The sequence below is a fragment of the Eptatretus burgeri genome, chromosome 4, assembly GCF_056783735.1.
Source record: "Eptatretus burgeri isolate ZD-2024b chromosome 4, Ebu_testis_v1, whole genome shotgun sequence".
Taxonomy (NCBI): domain Eukaryota; kingdom Metazoa; phylum Chordata; class Myxini; order Myxiniformes; family Myxinidae; genus Eptatretus; species Eptatretus burgeri.
This window is the reverse complement of record NC_140964.1, coordinates 50,292,010-50,309,943: the sequence shown is the minus strand read 5'-3', so window position 1 is coordinate 50,309,943 and position 17,934 is coordinate 50,292,010. Positions and strand designations below refer to the sequence as shown.

Genomic DNA, 17,934 nt, shown 5'->3' with positions numbered 1-17,934 from the left:
TCATAGAAAGGCAAAAAAACAAGGGGCAAAAGGTCAACAGACAATATAACTCAGAGGGAGAAATGGGATATACCATCATGTGACAGTGAGCAGCAGGGTTAAGTCCTGGAGCCATGAGTGTGAAACAACAGACCTAAGGAAACGGCTCAACATGCAAGAGAAAAAGAAGATGAATGAATGAAGGTGAGTGTTTAGCTTAAACATAGGTCCACATCGTTATACTACTACTACTACTACTACTACTACTACTACTACTACTACTACTACTACTACTACTACTACTACTACTACTACTACAACATCAGGTCAGGTAGGAAAGTAGGACAGGAGGGCAGTGATAGGACCCTATGTGGTCCTATCATTGTTGAAACAGCAGCCCGTCTTAACTATTTTTAAATGTATCTACAGATGGTGATTGAACGGCATCTTCATTGAGTCCGTTCCACACGATAACCAGTCAATGAGAAAAGAAAACTACTCTCCTCCTGCAGCACGCCGCAGGCATGGTCAGTTTCCAGGAGTGAACACAAAGGCAGTCATCCTGACAGAAGCAAGGCAGTTCTTCAAATGAAACTGAGTGCCCCATGCAGGATAAGGTGGAGAGTGATCAAATCTCGTCTAATTTGTCTGCAATCGCATGAGCAGAGGTATTGGTTTGATAAGCAGCCCTCATATGAGAATTGTGCTTGACTTCTTACCATCCTTGTAGCGCATCACATCACATTGCATTGCTGAACCCACTCAAGTATCCTTCTATCCCACTGAAGAAACAGCTTCCACACTGGTAGGCCGTTTTCAAGGTGCGACATTGTAAGTGTGGCATATAGGTGCTGGAATATTTCTGGCATGGTTTCAGCAAAAGCATGGCGAATGGCAAAAAGCACCCTTCCCACTGTTTGTAGCGCAGGTACGTTATGTCGTTGACGATTGCGATGCTTGTATGCAGATTCCAAGATCAACAATCTCTGGCACAATTGGTAGTTCAATACCATTTAGCTCGTAGACCAAGGTGCAGCTTTGGCACCTGATGTGCAGTACTTTGCATTTTGCAGGATTCAGCTGCATTTGCCACTTGACAGCCCACCTTTTAAGAAGGGAAAGATCTTCCTGTAGCATCGAATGGTCATCACCCTCGAGAGCGTCACCCCAAATTTTTACATCATCCGCAAATAACAGGGCCTTAGATTGAAAATTGCCTACAAGATCATCAATATAGACAAGGAATAATCCAGGGCCAAGCATGGAACCCTGTGGTACTCCATCTACTACCTCCTTCCATTGTGACAGGGTACCGTTTACGTCCCGATAGGAAATCACGAAGCTAGGAGAGAAGTGGTTGTCCAATGTCCAGCCCCTCAAGCTTCAGTAAGATTCGCTCATGCGGTAGCATCAAATGCTTGGCAAAAGTCAATGAAAATAATGTCAATTGCTCAGCGTTGATCCATGGCTGAAGTCCAGCTGTCTTGTCCAGACAGTAGATTCGATATACATGAGTGCTTTTCCCTAAATATACATGCCTATAGTTGCCGGGGTGATGCTTATCCCCTTTTTTGAAAATGAGCGATATATGTGCAGTTTTCCAATCTAGAGACAAAATTTCAGTGGATGTGGATAGTTGGAAGACTGTCCATAGTGGAATAGATAGCTCTGTGGCAAGCTCATACATCACCTTTTGGTGAACACCCTCAGGTCCTGGCACCTTTATGGGAGTCAAGCAACTGAAGTTACTGCTCCACATCAGTCATCGAGAACAGGACTTTAGTAAGGCTCACCACTGGTGAGTTTCAGCATATGAACTCCAGGAGAGGCCCCGGTTTATCTTGCATAAATACTTTTGAGTAGTGGTCGTAGAGGCATTGCGCTTTCTCTAGGTGTTCTGTCTAGATTGTGTTATCGACTTTGAGTGCACCAACACCATCCAGTGTGCGAGTCTTTCCCCTAAAGTAGGCTTATAGGCATTTATGTGTAGTCTTCGCTTTACTAGCATGCAGTCTCATACTTATACTTAGCCTCCTTGAGGCTTTGTTTAAACTGGTGACTTAAGGCCTTAATGACAGCGTTGTCCGTCTCTGAACTTGTGTTTCGGTAATGTCTCTATCATTTCCGCTTTGTTGCCAGGAGCTTCAGAGTGTCGCTCGTCAACCATGGAATTCTATTTTTCTGACACTTGCCACTCTGGGGCGTATCTACTCACAAGGTCTCGAATAACTGACCTAATGTGTAGCCACACCTGATCTGCTGAATCTATATTCTCAAGCTCCCAGTGGGTATTGGTGGCTGCATATCTCATTCCCATGAAGTTAGCGTTCCAGATGTTGCGGTGTTTGCCCAGTGCTATCCGTGGTACATCATTGGGTAGGAAGTGCCACTAGTGGAGGAATACATGAACACTGCTACCCAATGGTGGAAGAGATGGCTGAATTTGCACGTCCTCATCAACTTTGGTGAATACAAGATCTAGACATGATGGCTCCCGACATTCAGAGAAGCCGAAAGGCTCCACTACATGCTGTGTGAGTAGTTCTTCGGCAGCAACATCCAACAGTCGACTGCTGAAAGAGTTTGGAGCTCCCGTAGATGGCAGGCTAGACCAGTTGACATGGGGCGCATTGAGGTCTCCCATGAATAGCACATTTCTCATTGCCGAGCAGTGGTGCATGGTTTCTGCAAGGAGTTCTAGGTCCTGATCCCTTAAATTGCTGGGTGGCCTGTATAGGACCCCTACGGCTAGTTTGTGAGAGCCTTGTATAATTATTCAGCACCAAATAGATTTGCAGCTTACTCCGGAAAGGGCAGAGATAGATGTCAAGCCTGGCGACTTAGAAATGTACAAAAGTATGACTCCTCCCCTATTACCATTCCCGCGATCTTTCTTCAGATGGAGTAGCCTGAGATGGTTACTTCCCCATCTGCGATTTCTTCTGTAGGTCAGGTCTCGGTTAACCTAATAACCAATTGTGAGTGCTCTTTCATAAGAACTCTCAACTTATCCATCTTATCGATGAGACTCCGTGCATTAGTGCACATCATTGTGATTCGGTGAGGGGGTTTAGTAGCCCCCTGTGTGTCAAGATGATTGGCCGTTTCATCTCCTCGAATCTTGGATGTTACAATCTGTGTCTCGCAGATTCTGTTCTGAGGCCAGATCCGTTGCTCACCTGTTGTGCGTTTTTAAACGCTGTAATTAGTTGTCGGTGTTGCTGCCTTTCCTCAATGGAGAGGTAAGGCTGCATACTGACAGGTATGCCTTTAAGTTGTGGCCCCCACCTTCATAGTAATTCCCTCTCGACATTTGAGTGGAGCACCACATTAATGAGATGCGGGCTACTTGTGGGCAGCTCAGGGCGTTTCCCGATCTGAATTACAGCTCAGATGTGTCCTTCCTCTGCACCTGACAGGAGAGATAAGAAGCACGATTGCAGGAACATCACACCGTGCTTGTAACGGGCTTCAGGTGTAGCCCCGTATGACTCTGCCACACCAAAAAACATTAAGTTAGCCTCGCATCACACGCGGTCCACATCATTCAGTGCAAGTGACCTACAACTCTGATCTTTGTGACCATTCTTGGATGCTATGGTTATCAGAATTGAGGTTGGCTGAGGTCCGTGTTTGTACCGGGTATTAAATACCCAGGCACCTTCCTCCTCCACTCCATTCGCTGCCAGTTTCCCTGCACCATCGGCAACGGTGGCTTGGCTCGTGCCTGAATCTAAGAGCCTAGCTGCTCTGCACATTTTTGTCACAAAATTTTGATTCCTGGCCTTGGCCGGTGTTGCCGCCAGATGGCTTTCAACACCCTTGGTCAAAGTAGCTTCAGAAGAGGATGTGGGTACTTCCAGCTCTCTTCTCCCATCTCTGCCATTATCAGTAACTTGCACTGTGGTTATTGAAGGTGTCGTTTCTTCAGCCTCCTCGATTTTTGGAAGGGGTTGTTCGGTGACGCAGAACTCCGTTGTCAGAGTGCAATCAGCCGACCATGTGGTGTCACCACGGAGCATCGCCCTGTTGCTTGCTCTCTTTCTCGCACGTTTGGTAGCATAGCATTCTTTGCAAACCGCTTCAATTCACACCGATGCATACCATACGAGTTCTCCATAAAACTTCTTTGTAATCGAGAAGCATTTCATCTGGAACCAGTGGTCACAATCGTAGCATTGCACTGCTTGATCTCCATCCCCAAGCACTTCCTGCAAATATTAGACACCATTTTCTCAGTTCTAAGATTTCAGGCTTCCGGCCTTCATCTGCTTCAGGCAGTCGGCATGGTCGCAACTCATGATTCATTTGTCCCGAGATAAATAAAGTCTGCAACAAAAAACAGAAAACGTCGAAATGTCGAACACCAAGTTATTGACTCGAACCGACAGCAGACTCAGCAAGCAGCGACTACTACTACTACTATTACTACTACTTCCTTCTTTAATGGCCTGAATTATTCCCACCTTCTTATGAGGTCAGCTGGCAAACGTTTTTGACTCAATTTTATCACAAACCAGCCCGCAAGGCCTGACATTTGACTGGAGGAGGTAGGAATTTGGAGTTTGACCAAAGTGCCAGTCACAACTCGCCTACTCTTCACAAAAGACACTGTGATCTTTAGCGTCCACCAGATAATGCTGGCAGACGGGATGCCCAGTTTAACATCCATCCGAGGGAAGGCACGTTTTGCGATTGCAGCACCTTGCCTGGAGAATGCCAATCCAACCATTTATAGACCAATCAAGAATCAAATCCAGACTAGAAAGCATGAAAGTATGTGTGCTACATCTGCACCTGTCTGCTAAACTTGGTTCTGGATTCTGTTATGCTAAATTAAAAGATTTTCCATCAAGGGACTGCATTTGGTTAAAGTAAAAGGGAAAATCATGTCCGGCTTAAGTGATTAAAACCTTTCGAATGTCGTGTTTATTGTTGCCTTATCCGAATCAGTCCACTGACTGTCTGTTGCTCATTTCCACTTTGTATACAGAAATCTTGGTTCAGATAGGAGCCATTCTACGTGTGGTAGATTAGTGGTGGAGAGTTCCATAAGGGCACTCATTATTGCACTGGTTCCCATACACATGATTGAGTAACTATATTATACCGGGTTCAAGTTGGCAATCCCTTGTAGAATATTTAGGTTGTGCACATATATTGTTACATTTCATGCGATATTGAAGTATTGCGTAAAAACTGATCACCAGTTCGGTGACAAGACATCGGCCTCACCTGCTGATCGGACAGCACACAGCCTACAGCTGCACACTGTGCACGGAGTAATGTGAGCACATTTGCTGGGGAGAATGAGTCCAAGTGTAGAGTGGGCCACAGCCTGAAATGTATACAAACAAACAGAATGGTGAGGTGTTTTGTGAACAAAATTAAATCTTTCAGCATACACCCCACAACAATAAGTTTATTTTTAATGAGAAATCTACAAAAACTGATGGCAGTTGAAATAAAATAAAAAGTGTACAGCTGAAGCAAAACAATCTCAGTGGTGGAACCGCTAAACCATCAACCAATGGGAGGCAATCCTTGCAGTCACATTGCACGTGATCATGTGAATCAGCTAATCAGATAATCCCAGGAAGATGAACATCACGACATACACAGCAAATCACCTCCATGGCAGAGGACAGCTCTCGGCATTGACAGAAACGACAACACGCAGATTCACGGGGAGAGGGTCCATCAGCCAATGCAAGTGTTTCTCGGGGTGCTGCAGATGATCAGAGATAAAGAATAAGAACAGAAACCAAATAAAGTTTTCAATAGATCAGTATTGAGAGAATATTAACATTAACAAGAGTCAATGTGTGGTTATGGAATGGGTTGGCATCATGTGATGGTGGATTGGGGGAGAGGGGTGAGCCGTTAGAGGAAGAAAGGATATAAAGATAGGAAAGCAGAGGATGGGAAAGAGTTTAAAGGAGAGATGAGTTGAGGAAAGGGAATATTTAGGGCAAAACTGATAAAAATTACACGAAAAAAAAAAAAAAATATATATATATATATATATATATATTGTTGCGGATTCGCGCCCGCCGGCGTGCGAGCGGCCACGTAACTCAAATCGCGGCACGTCGCCCACCGGACGGACAATCCCGTCATGACCCTCTCGGACTAACGCCGGGAACGAGTCACGGGTGGGCCTTTCGGCCTCACCACGATCGTGCCAATCGGCCCCCCGCGTGGGATAGGGTTGCTCGCCAAATTCGACCTACCTAAGTACCCACGCGGAGGGTAGACCGGGCGATCGCACCTCTCCGCAGGTCGACTTCGGACACGGGCCACTTTAAGCGACCCGTTCCGTACTATCGGGATAACCGAGCGGTGTTATCGTCGGCCTCGACGGTTCGATTAATTATTGGGCGTCTTTAGCCCACGACCAACCCTTTACGTGAAGTAAGATGGAGATTCAATGAAAGAAAAGACGAAGCGAAACGGGAAAAACAGTTCAACATAAAGCACATTTATTTCGCGATGGCACACGGATAGCACACATATACAATTATACACCAAAAGCAAATGTAAAAGAAGAAACACCACAATAATGCACAAAAAGCAAATGTAAAAGTGAAACACAATGCAGATTTACTACCGACTACCGGGCACACGGCAACACTTATACAGTTTTACTTCACAGACGGCGCCGACAACACATATACTCAAAGCAAAAGAAAAAGAGACCACCCTCCACTATGAGGGGCAGACGGGCCTGGGGCCGAGACCGCGTCGAGCCTACCCGTCTGGTGATGAGCCGCAAAATGGCGGTGGCGCCCCGACTCCGCGGGCCTTGCGGACAGTGTCTGGAATGGGGTGGGAACGGGGCCCCCTTCTCACACTATCTCAGCGCGGGGGGAAACAGGAGGGGGTTGTTGATGCTCGGGGGGATGAGGATATCTCGCTGGCTCGGGTCCCGCGACGAGCGTCTCCACCGCGACCTCGGTCGCGTTATCGGCCTCCCCTCTCCGCAGCTCCCCGACTCTGACACGAGCGCCCTCTCGACTGCCTTCGCCGCCGCCACCTCTCCAACTCTCCCACTCTCCACAGCTCCGTCCAACTGCTTTCTCCGACTCTTCCCTTCTCCACTCTCCTTGACTGACTCCTTCCAACTCCACTCCGACTCTTTCCAACTCCACTTGACTGACTCAACTTGACTCCGCGAGCGAACGCGGCCCTTTATAGCCCCCGGAGCTTCGCTCCTTCACCTTCGACCCTTTACCTCTGGCTGGCTCCCCATTGGACAGAGGAAAAGTAGGCGTGAATGCTTTTTGATCCACGAATCTGCATATAGCGATTATACTCCGACGAACCTGGAGGCGGGGCCAAATCGCCCCACGCTTGCCGATAGGACGGAACAGAAGTGGGCGTGAGTCGTTTTTGATCCGATTTCTTCGGAAAGGTTGGTGTTTTTGCACCCGCTGCTCGGTGCGCGCCCTGCACGAGTCCAGGATCGGTGTCCACAAGCGGCGCGGGAATGGCGGTGATGCGATGGTTGCGAGAGCGAGATGTGACGGCAAGGGTCGTGGCTGTTGTTGTGAAGCGGCGTTGCGGTTGGTGGTTGTTGTGTGATGGCTGTTGAGACGTGGTTGGTGGTGGTAGTAATGGCGGCTGGTCCAAAATAAAGATAGTAAAAGAAAAACGGCTATCTAAAAGGGTCGCAGCCCGCATGAATGACATTTATTCCCTCTAAACAACGGGTTTGGGCCTAACTACACATATACTTACAGAGATATCTCACCTAAGGGACCTGAATGGTGGTTTCCGAATTTCGTCAACCACAACAATATATATATATATATATATATATATATATATATATATATATATATATATATATATATATATATATATATATATATATATATATATATAAAAAAAGCCTGGTGTTGGTGCAGTGGTTAGGGCAGCGGCTTGGGATCCAAAAGGTCCTGAGTTCAAGCCCCGTTGGGCCACAGAATTAATACACCAGGGGGTTGACTCAGCCTGTCATCCTTCCGAGGTCAGCGAAATGAGTACCAGTGTACTGGGCCAGTGTTATACCCCGGTTAAAATAGGTGTACCATATCCCTGTGTCGTAAGAGGCGACCAGGGTTGCGTCAGGAAGGGCATCCGGCGTAAAACATGTGCCAAATCACTATGCGGATCATACGGATGATCCGCTGTGGCGACCCCGAACGGGAGCAGCCGAAAGAAGAAGATTATATATATATATATATATATATATATATATATATATATATATATATATATATATATATATATATATATATATATATATATATATATATATATATATATATATATATATATATATATATATATATATATATACACACACAGTAGCATAGGCGTAAGTCGTCACCATCGGGACCCAGAAAAAAGTGACGACTTAGAAATGTGACGACTTACGCGTATGCGAACATTCATGATGACTGTGGGGTGAAGGATGAAGTCGCGCGTGGTCTGGACACATATGTGTGAGAGCCGGCTATTGTACCAAAAGGAAAACACAATCCTCGGGGCATAGGTGGGGGTGAGTTGGTGAGTTGGAAAGTGATCAAGCAATGATGGAATTTATGAATCAGTTTATCAAAAGTAAAGCTAATGAACAACTCTGTAAGACAACTCGTATACCATCGGTGATGGTATGGTGACAAATTACATGACACACAGTCATCGTGGTGATGATTACCACTCAATGCCTATGTGTAAGTGAGTGTGGTAATGTACAAAACAAGCCAAAATAAAACCATGATCGGACTTCAACACTAAGCTCGATCGATCCTTTACTTCTTCGCGAAGTAATCCGTTATGTTTGACTGCCTCAAACGCTTGGGCATCTGGTGCATGAGAAAGGATTCAAACCGGTCATTGTATTCCATGATGTTGGCTGGGCAATCCTCCACTGAAAGAAAGTATCGGCCGAATATTTGGCCGAATCGGCCGAAACCGAATATTTGGCTGAGCCGACATTTGCCGAAACCAGATGATGAGCGCGTCAGACATCTTCAAAGGACACACACATTTCACACTTCCCACCGGCCTCACGATCTTCTCCACTTGTCCAAATATCTTGCCCTTATTCTTCAAGATATCGTTCAATGTCTGCCGTTTGATGTCCAACTTCTCAGCTATGTCTGTTTTCTTCATCAGTGGATTTGCCTCGCAAAACTGGATAATGTCGTATTTTTCTTGGTAGGTTTTAGTTGTAAGCTTACGCTTAGTCGCCATTGTCCTGCCTGCAGTGCGATCAACGTGTGTACGCAGTTATAAATAGCCCATCACTGGCGGTGCACACCAATGAGCGAGTATCACGATTCCATGAAATCGGGCTTCTCATGAGGCAGCAGTTCCGTGTGACGAGTTAGGAGTGGTAATTTACTTGAGTTTCCATTACGTGGGAATGGACAACATCTGACGACTTAGAGATGACGACTTACAGAGGGATGACCCTTTATTCAAAGGGATTTAACATGAGATAAATTCGGGACTTTTTGACGCTGCCGACTTCGGCGAAGTGACGAGTTACACACTGCCGTCTTACACCTAGTCTACTGTATATATATATATATATATATATATATATATATATATATATATATATATATATATATATATATATATATATATATATATATATATATATATATATATATATATATCTTCTTCTTCTTTCGGCTGCTCCCGTTCGGGGTCGCCACAGCGGATCATCCGTATGATCCGCATAGTGATTTAGCACATGTTTTACGCCAGATGCCCTTCCTGACGCAACCCTGATCGCCTCTTACGACACAGGGATATGGTACACCTATTTTAACCAGGGTATACACCGGCCCAGTGTCCTGGTACTCATTTCGCCGACCTCGGAAGGATGACAGGCTGAGTCAACCCCCTGGTGTATTAATTCAGTGGCCCAACGGGGCTTGAACTCAGGACCTTTTGGATCCCAAGCTGCTGCCTTAACCACTGCGCCAACACCAGGCTTACTGTATATATATATATATATATATATATATATATATATATATATATATATATATATATATATATATATATATATATATATATGTATGTATACATAATGTAGATCAGCACTGATATAAAGAAAATCAACTGTAACACACAAAAAGGAAACGGTAATAAAGAGAAATAAGGAAAGAAGAAGAAAACAAGAAATGAAGTGGTGGGATTGAGATACCAGCATTCGATCTATGGAATCGATGAGCAGCACGATGGAACCTGTATGCCTGGCCGCAAGCTGCTCGAGCCACGAGGGGAAGTCCTCAATTAAATGTGCAGGATCGGGGCATTCAACTGGACGACTGGCATGTTGGGCCAACTAAAAGAATTGGAGTTGTGAAGATTTCATGAGAAAAGATAGAGTGAACATGATTTGAGAAAATGAAGGGGAGCAATATTAAAAAGAGCAAAAAGAATACCAAGAGGTGATGACATGTTCCAGCAAGAACGATAATTAAATTGAATAAGGATCAACCTGTGATTCTCAAAACATTACCTTCATTATAAATCTGCGGATCATCACACTAGGGTCAGCAGTGGTGGACAAAGGCTGTCCAACAAAATGGCTTAAGAATAGGCAGCTCGGAGAGCGATTCTGCAGCATTCCCATCCTGTGCACATGAGAGCAACATCAAAACATGTGCAATGTTTTCTAAAATACCTTGGGTCGATAATACGCCGAGTCTCCATAAATGCTCCAAATACCGAATGAGACATCATTGTACTACTTCCATGTGTTGGATCGATCTGGGCATTTAAGTGTGGTGTGGCACATCGTCAAACTTTTCGTGAGGGTGAAGTAATGGCAGGGAAAGTGGAGCTCTTGTTGGAACCACATGCTACATGACCGTTTGATAAAGCGCATATTGACCATACATCGAAAACCATTCAACGGAGGAAATTGAAACTTTACCACATGTTACATGACCATTTCATATAGTGCATATTGACCATACATCAAAAACCATTCAACAGAGGAAATGGAAACTTCAGGCCAAAAAAACAAAACAAAACATGCATGGAACATTTGTTTCCTATTGCATGGGTAAAAAAAATTGGGTAGGTAGATCGGGAATTTATTTTTTTTGGACAATTTTTTGCCATGAATACATTCATATAACTCGATTAAAAATGTTTATTTTCCTTGGTGGAAGTGGTGGTGGTGGTGGTAGTAGTGTGGTGGTGGTAGTGGTGTGGTGGTAATGGTGGTGGTGGTAGTGATGGGGGGTGGCGGTGGTGGTGCACTCGACTTGCTAAAATGCACTTTATTCTGTCTTAAATTTCTCTACATATGTAACAGTGCATGCATGCTGAAAATATGCATATATATTGTTGCGGTCTTCGCGCCCGCCGGCGTGCGACGGCCACGTAACTCGAATCGCGACACGTCGCCCACCGGACGGACAATCCAGTCGTGACCCTCTCGGACTAACGCCGGGAACCAGTCACGGGTGGACCTTTCGGTCTCACCGCGATCGAGCCAATCAGCCCCCGCGTGGGATAGGGTTGCTCGCCAAATTCGAACTACCTAAGTACCCACGCGGAGGGTAGACCGGGCGATCGCACCTCGCCGCAGGTCGACTTCGGACACGGGCCACTTAAGCGACCCGTTCCGTACTATCAGAATAACCGAGCGGTGTTATCGTCGACCTCGACGGTTCGATTAATTATCGGGCGTATTCAGCCCACTACCAACCCTTTACGTGAAGCAAGATGGGGATTCAATGGAGGAAAAGACGAAGCGAAGCGGGAGAACAGTTCAACAATAAAGCACATTTATTCGCGACGAACGGAAAGCACACAAATACAATTCCACCAAATGCACACAAAAAAAAGAAAACACAATTCCATTTACACAAAAAGCAAACATAAAAGTGAAAACACAGTGCAGAGCTAATACCGACTACCGAGCACACGGCAACACTTATACAATTCTACTTCACAGACGGCGCCGACAACACATACCCAAAACCAAGGAAAAGAAATACCTCAAGAATGAGGCAGGCCTGCGGCCGAGACCGGGTCGGGCCTACCCGTCTGGTGATGAGACGCGGAGCGGCGATGGCCCCGCAACCCGCTGGCCTCGCGGACAGTGCCTGGCAGGGGGTGGGAACGGGGCCCCCTTGGTCGCACTATCTCAGCGCGGGGGGGAACAGGAGGGGGTTGCTGATGCTCGGGGTATAGAGGATCTTTATTATCCCTGGTGTGCGTCTCCACCTCGGCCAGGTCGCGCTGCCGGCCTCCCTCGGGCGTGCAGCTCCTGGCACCGACGCGAGCACCCCCTCGTCAGACTCTCTTCAGCTTCTCCAGCCACTGCAGGCTTCGGGCTCCAGACTTCCACACTCTTCTCTCTCTTCTCCGACTCCTTCTCGTTCTCGTTCTCCTTCTCGTTCCGACTCCTTCTCGTTCTCGTTTGCGACTCTTTCTGACTGACGAACACCGTCCTTTTATCCCCCCGTAACTTCGCCTTTGACCCCCTCCCTTTGACCTTTCACCTCGCTTCCCATTGGCCCGAGAAAAAGTGGGCGTGAAGGCTTTTTGATCCACAAATTTGCATATATCGATCGCCCTGGGGGCGGGGCCAATTCGCCCCTCGCTCACCGATTGGACGGCAAAAAGTGGGCGTGTGTCGTTTTTGATCCGTTTTTGAAGCACAAAATCCGTGATTTTGTACACGCTGTTCGACGCGCGTTCTGCATGAGTCCAACACCGGTACCCACAGCGGGGCAAGAACGGTGGCGATGCTACGGTTGCGAGGTGTGACGGGAAGGTCGTGGCGGTTGTGGTGAAGCGGCGTTGTGGTTGGTGGTTGATGTTGTGGTTGTGATCATGGCGGTTGGTCCAAAATAAAGATAGTAAAAGAAAAACGGCTATCCTGAAGAGTCGCAGCTCGCCTAAATGACATGTATTCCCACTAGACAACGGGTTTGGGCCTAACTACACATATACTTGCCGAGATACCTCACCTAAGGGACCTGAATGGTGGTTTGCGAATCTGGTAACCACAACAATATATATATATATATATATATATATATATATATATATATATATATATATATATATATTCATATATTAAAAGTTTAACAGCAAGTCTAATGCATTTTTGCAAGTCTATTGCACCACCACTACCACTACCACACCACTGCCATCACCACACCACCCACCACCAAATCACCACCGAGACCATCACCACTGTCACCATCATCACTACCACAAGAGGTGAAACTAACCGTGAAAAGACCGATCCACAAAGCAGTCCTCATGCGCATTTGACTCGGGCGCCGCCATTTTGAAACTCTCACTGACGTAACACGCGGGATTCAAAATGGCGGCGCCCGAGTCAAACGCGCCCGAGTCCAAATTGTCAACAAAAATCGTTGGGTCGCATATAAAAGCAACGGGTCAGTAGGAAACCAGAAACAAACTCCTTTTTTTGTTTGGCCTCACCACATTCTACATGACCGTTTCATATAGCGCATATTAAGCGTACATCAAAAACTGTTCAACAGAGGAAATTGAAACTTTGCCACATGTTACATGACTGTTTGATATTGTGCATATGGAATGTACATCAAAAACTGTTCAACAGAAGAAATTGAAACTTTACCACATGGTACATGACTGTTTGATATAGCCCATATTGAGCGTACATGGAAAACCACTTAATGGAGGAAGTTTAAACTTTACCACATGATACATGACTATTTGATATTGCGCATATTGAAAACCGCTCAAAAGAGGAAATTGAAACATCACAACATGGTACATGACCGTTTGATACAGCACATATTGAGTGTACATCGAAAACTGTTCAATGAAAGAAATTGAAACTTTACCACGTTACATGACTGATACAGCACATATTTATCATACATCGAAAACAGTTCAACGGAGGAAATTTAAACTTTACCACATGTTACATGACTTTGATATCGCACATATTGAGTGCACATCGAAAACCATTCAATGGAGGAAATTGAAACTTTACCACATGTTGCATGACAATTTGAAATAGCCCATATTGAGCGTACATCAAAAACCATTCAACGGAAGAAATTGAAACTTTACCACATGTTACATAACCATTTGATATGGTGCATATTGAGCTACATCAAAAACTGTTCAATGGAAGAATTTGAAACTTTACCATATGTTGCATGACCATTTGATATAGCGCATATTACTTCGATGATGCCCTCTCAGAATGTACAAGGTGAAATAAACAAAGCCTAATGTCCAGAGAGAATGTCACTTCTTCACGTTAGAAATTTGAATCGCATTGCAATTGCATCAGCCTTTATTCTGCTCGGCTGGTGAAAAAAAGAGAAAAAGTCCAATTTGGTGTTTTAACGATCTTCAGATTTATACTTTGGCGATCTATTCTGGCATCTTGGTAGTTATGAAAACACTCAAGAATACATGGAATACAAGGAATACAATGAAATCAGATACAGGTGGAGGCCATTCAGCCAATCATGCCTGCATGACATCAACACCACACTAATTTATCAGCAAAAGCTCCAAAGAAGAAAATGCAAATTTATGTATTTATTTATTTTTTAAATAGTATTTTTGTGTTTTTTTATCTATCTATTTATTTTAAGTTTTTGTAGTTTTTTTTTTTTGTCAATATAATTTTTTACTTCTCAGTGGAGGGGGAATGGGCTTGATGAAAAACACACATCAACCACACAACACCCCTTGACGAGACTCCCACCAACAGCACTCCTTACACGTGCACACGATCACCCATCAATGCTCAAACTACCAAAAAATCCTGCCAACATCCCTCTACCCCTCTATCTCCATAACTTCCAGGTACCTACTGTATGTAATTCCAATTTAAACTTATGTACTGTTTCTGCTGCAACTACCTTTCCAGGGACAACATTCCATGCATTAACTTTTTGAGTAAAAGTCCCCTGCCTTACTCCCGTCTTAACTCTCCTCTTCTTTACTCTCAGGCTATGGCCCCTGGTACTATCACTATCTACTCTGTTGAATAATTCATAATAATAATTCATGTATGTATATGTAAATATATATATACATATATATATATATATATATATATTTACATATACATACATATATATATATATATACATATATATACATATACATATATATATATATATTTACATATATTTACATATACATACATACATATATATATATATATATATATATATATATATTTACATATACATATATTTACATATATATATATATATATATATATATATATATATATATATATATATATATATATATATATATATATATATATATATATATATATATATATATATATATATATATATATATATTTACATATACATATATATATATATACATATACATATACATACATATATATATATTTACATATATATATATATATATATATATATTACATATACATATACATACATATATATATATTTACATATACATATATATATATTTACATATACATACATATATATATATATATATATATATATATATATATATATATACTACATATACATACATATATATATATATATATATTTACATATACATACATATATATATATATATATATATATATATATATATATATTTACATATACATACATATATATATATATATATATATATATATATATATATATATATATATTTACATATACATACATATATATATATATATATATATATATATATATATATATATATATATATATATATATATATATATATATATATATATATATATATATATATACATATATATATATATATATATATATATATATATATATATATATATATATTTACATATACATACATATATATATATATATATATATATATATATATATATATACATATACATACATATATATATATATATATATATATATATATATTTACATATACATACATATATATATATATATATATATATATATATATATATATATATATATATTTACATATACATACATATATATATATATATATATGTATGTATATGTAAATATATATATATATATATATATATATATATGTATGTATATTTACATATACATATATATATACATATATATATATATATATTTACATATACATATATATATACATATATATATATATATATTTACATATACATACATATATATTTACATATACATACACATAGACGACTTAGAGATGACGACTTACAGACTTTATTCAAAGGGATTTAACATTAGATAAATTCGGGACTTTTTTATGCTGCCGACTTTGGCGAAGTGAAGATTTACACGCTGCCGACTTACGCCTAGTCTACTGAATATATACATATATATATATATATATATATATATATATATATATATATATATATATATATATATATATATATATACATATATTCTTTCTATCTATAATTCCAGCAATCTGTGTGTGTGTCTGTCTGTCTGTATGTGTGTGTGTTTGCGGCCGCCGTTTCTCGACAACCGCTGATCCGATCTGATTGAAACTTGCAAGGAATATTGCTGGGGAACTGAGGATGTGCCTTTTCAAGGTTTGATATTAATCGGACAAGCGGTTCCCAAGTTGCGGCCATTTATTTACCAACCAATGACAGGACACGGTGCTATGACATCACGAATGACGTCACAATTCTTTTTTTCTTTGCACATACGGACACGCACGTATGGGCACGCACGTACGGACATGCACCTATGGGCCCGCACCTACGGACATGCACCTACGGGCCCGCACCTACGGGCCCGCACCTACGGGCCCGCACTAGTATATATAAATATATATGTTTATCCCTATCACTCAATAGTGAAGAATAATTTTAAAAATTCTCGGATACGGATCCGGATCATCACCAAAATTGAATAAATTCTTCCTTGTCACACATCCAATCTGTCCACCACATTTCATCTGAATCCATCCATAACTTTTTGAGATACTGTGCTGCATATAGGTTTTGGCCCCATCTGTCAATGGTGAAGAATCACTTAAAATAGTCTAGTAGCCAGATCTGGATCCGGACCTTCACCAAAATCTACTCATTTTGTGCTTGTCACACGCCCAACATCTCCACCAAATTTTGGCTGAATCCATTCATAACTTTTTGAGATATCCTGTTCACAGACAGACAGACAGACATGGGTTAAAACATAACCTCAGTGCACCTTTGGCGGTGGAGGTAACAATTCATTGATTTGTTTTCCAAATTTCAGTGAGATTTTAAAAGGCCCCATTTGTGTACATTGCTGCGGCTGTTATATGATACCTGCAAATGCACGCATTCCCGTATAGAACCAGAACTTTTACAGTTACTATCCAGTATCCACAAACAGACGAACCACTTGGCAAGGAGTAGAGACTTTCCAGAACCAGGTCCTCCTGAGAGCAGTAGTGGGGGTGTTGGGCCAGGAGAGGCCAGTAGCTCTTCCAAACGCCATATGTACTGAAAAGAGAGAGACAGAGAGACAGAGAGACAGAGAGACAGAGAGACAGAGAGACAGAGAGACAGAGAGACAGAGAGACAGAGAGACAGAGAGACAGAGAGACAGAGAAAGAGAGGGAGAGAGAGAGAGAGTGAGAGAGAGACTGAGAGAGAGAGAGAGAGAGAGAGAGAGAGAGAGAGAGAGAGAGAGAGAGAGAGAGAGAGAGAGAGAGAGAGAGAGAGAGAGAGAGAGAGAGAGAGAGAGAGAGAGAGAGAGAGAGAGAGAGAGAGAGAGAGAGAGAGAGAGAGAGAGAGAGAGAGAGAGAGAGAGAGAGAGAGAGAGAGAGAGAGAGAGAGAGAGAGAGAGAGAGAGAGAGAGAGAGAGAGAGAGAGAGAGAGAGAGAGAGAGAGAGAGAGAGAGAGAGAGAGAGAGAGAGAGAGAGAGAGAGAGAGAGAGAGAGAGAGAGAGAGAGAGAGAA

The 17,934-nt window shown here is 42.4% G+C and overlaps 1 protein-coding gene across 9 annotated transcripts in view; it reads right to left on the bottom strand.

The window, feature by feature from the left end:
- Nucleotides 1–17,934, bottom strand: part of NPHP3 (nephrocystin 3) — a 146,918-nt gene that overhangs the window by 58,096 nt on the left and 70,888 nt on the right. For all 9 annotated transcript variants that reach the window (XR_015057389.1, XM_085877954.1, XM_085877959.1 and 6 more), the window contains 5 exons: nt 17,373–17,476; nt 10,511–10,625; nt 10,193–10,333; nt 5,610–5,707; nt 5,215–5,317 (listed from right to left, as the gene is read on the bottom strand). Coding sequence is in view for 8 of the 9 variants with exons in the window: in XM_085877954.1 (XP_085734080.1) it covers nt 5,215–5,317; nt 5,610–5,707; nt 10,193–10,333; nt 10,511–10,625; nt 17,373–17,476 (561 nt within the window). In the remaining variant the exon portion in view is untranslated. The remainder of the gene's footprint in view (nt 1–5,214; nt 5,318–5,609; nt 5,708–10,192; nt 10,334–10,510; nt 10,626–17,372; nt 17,477–17,934) is intronic.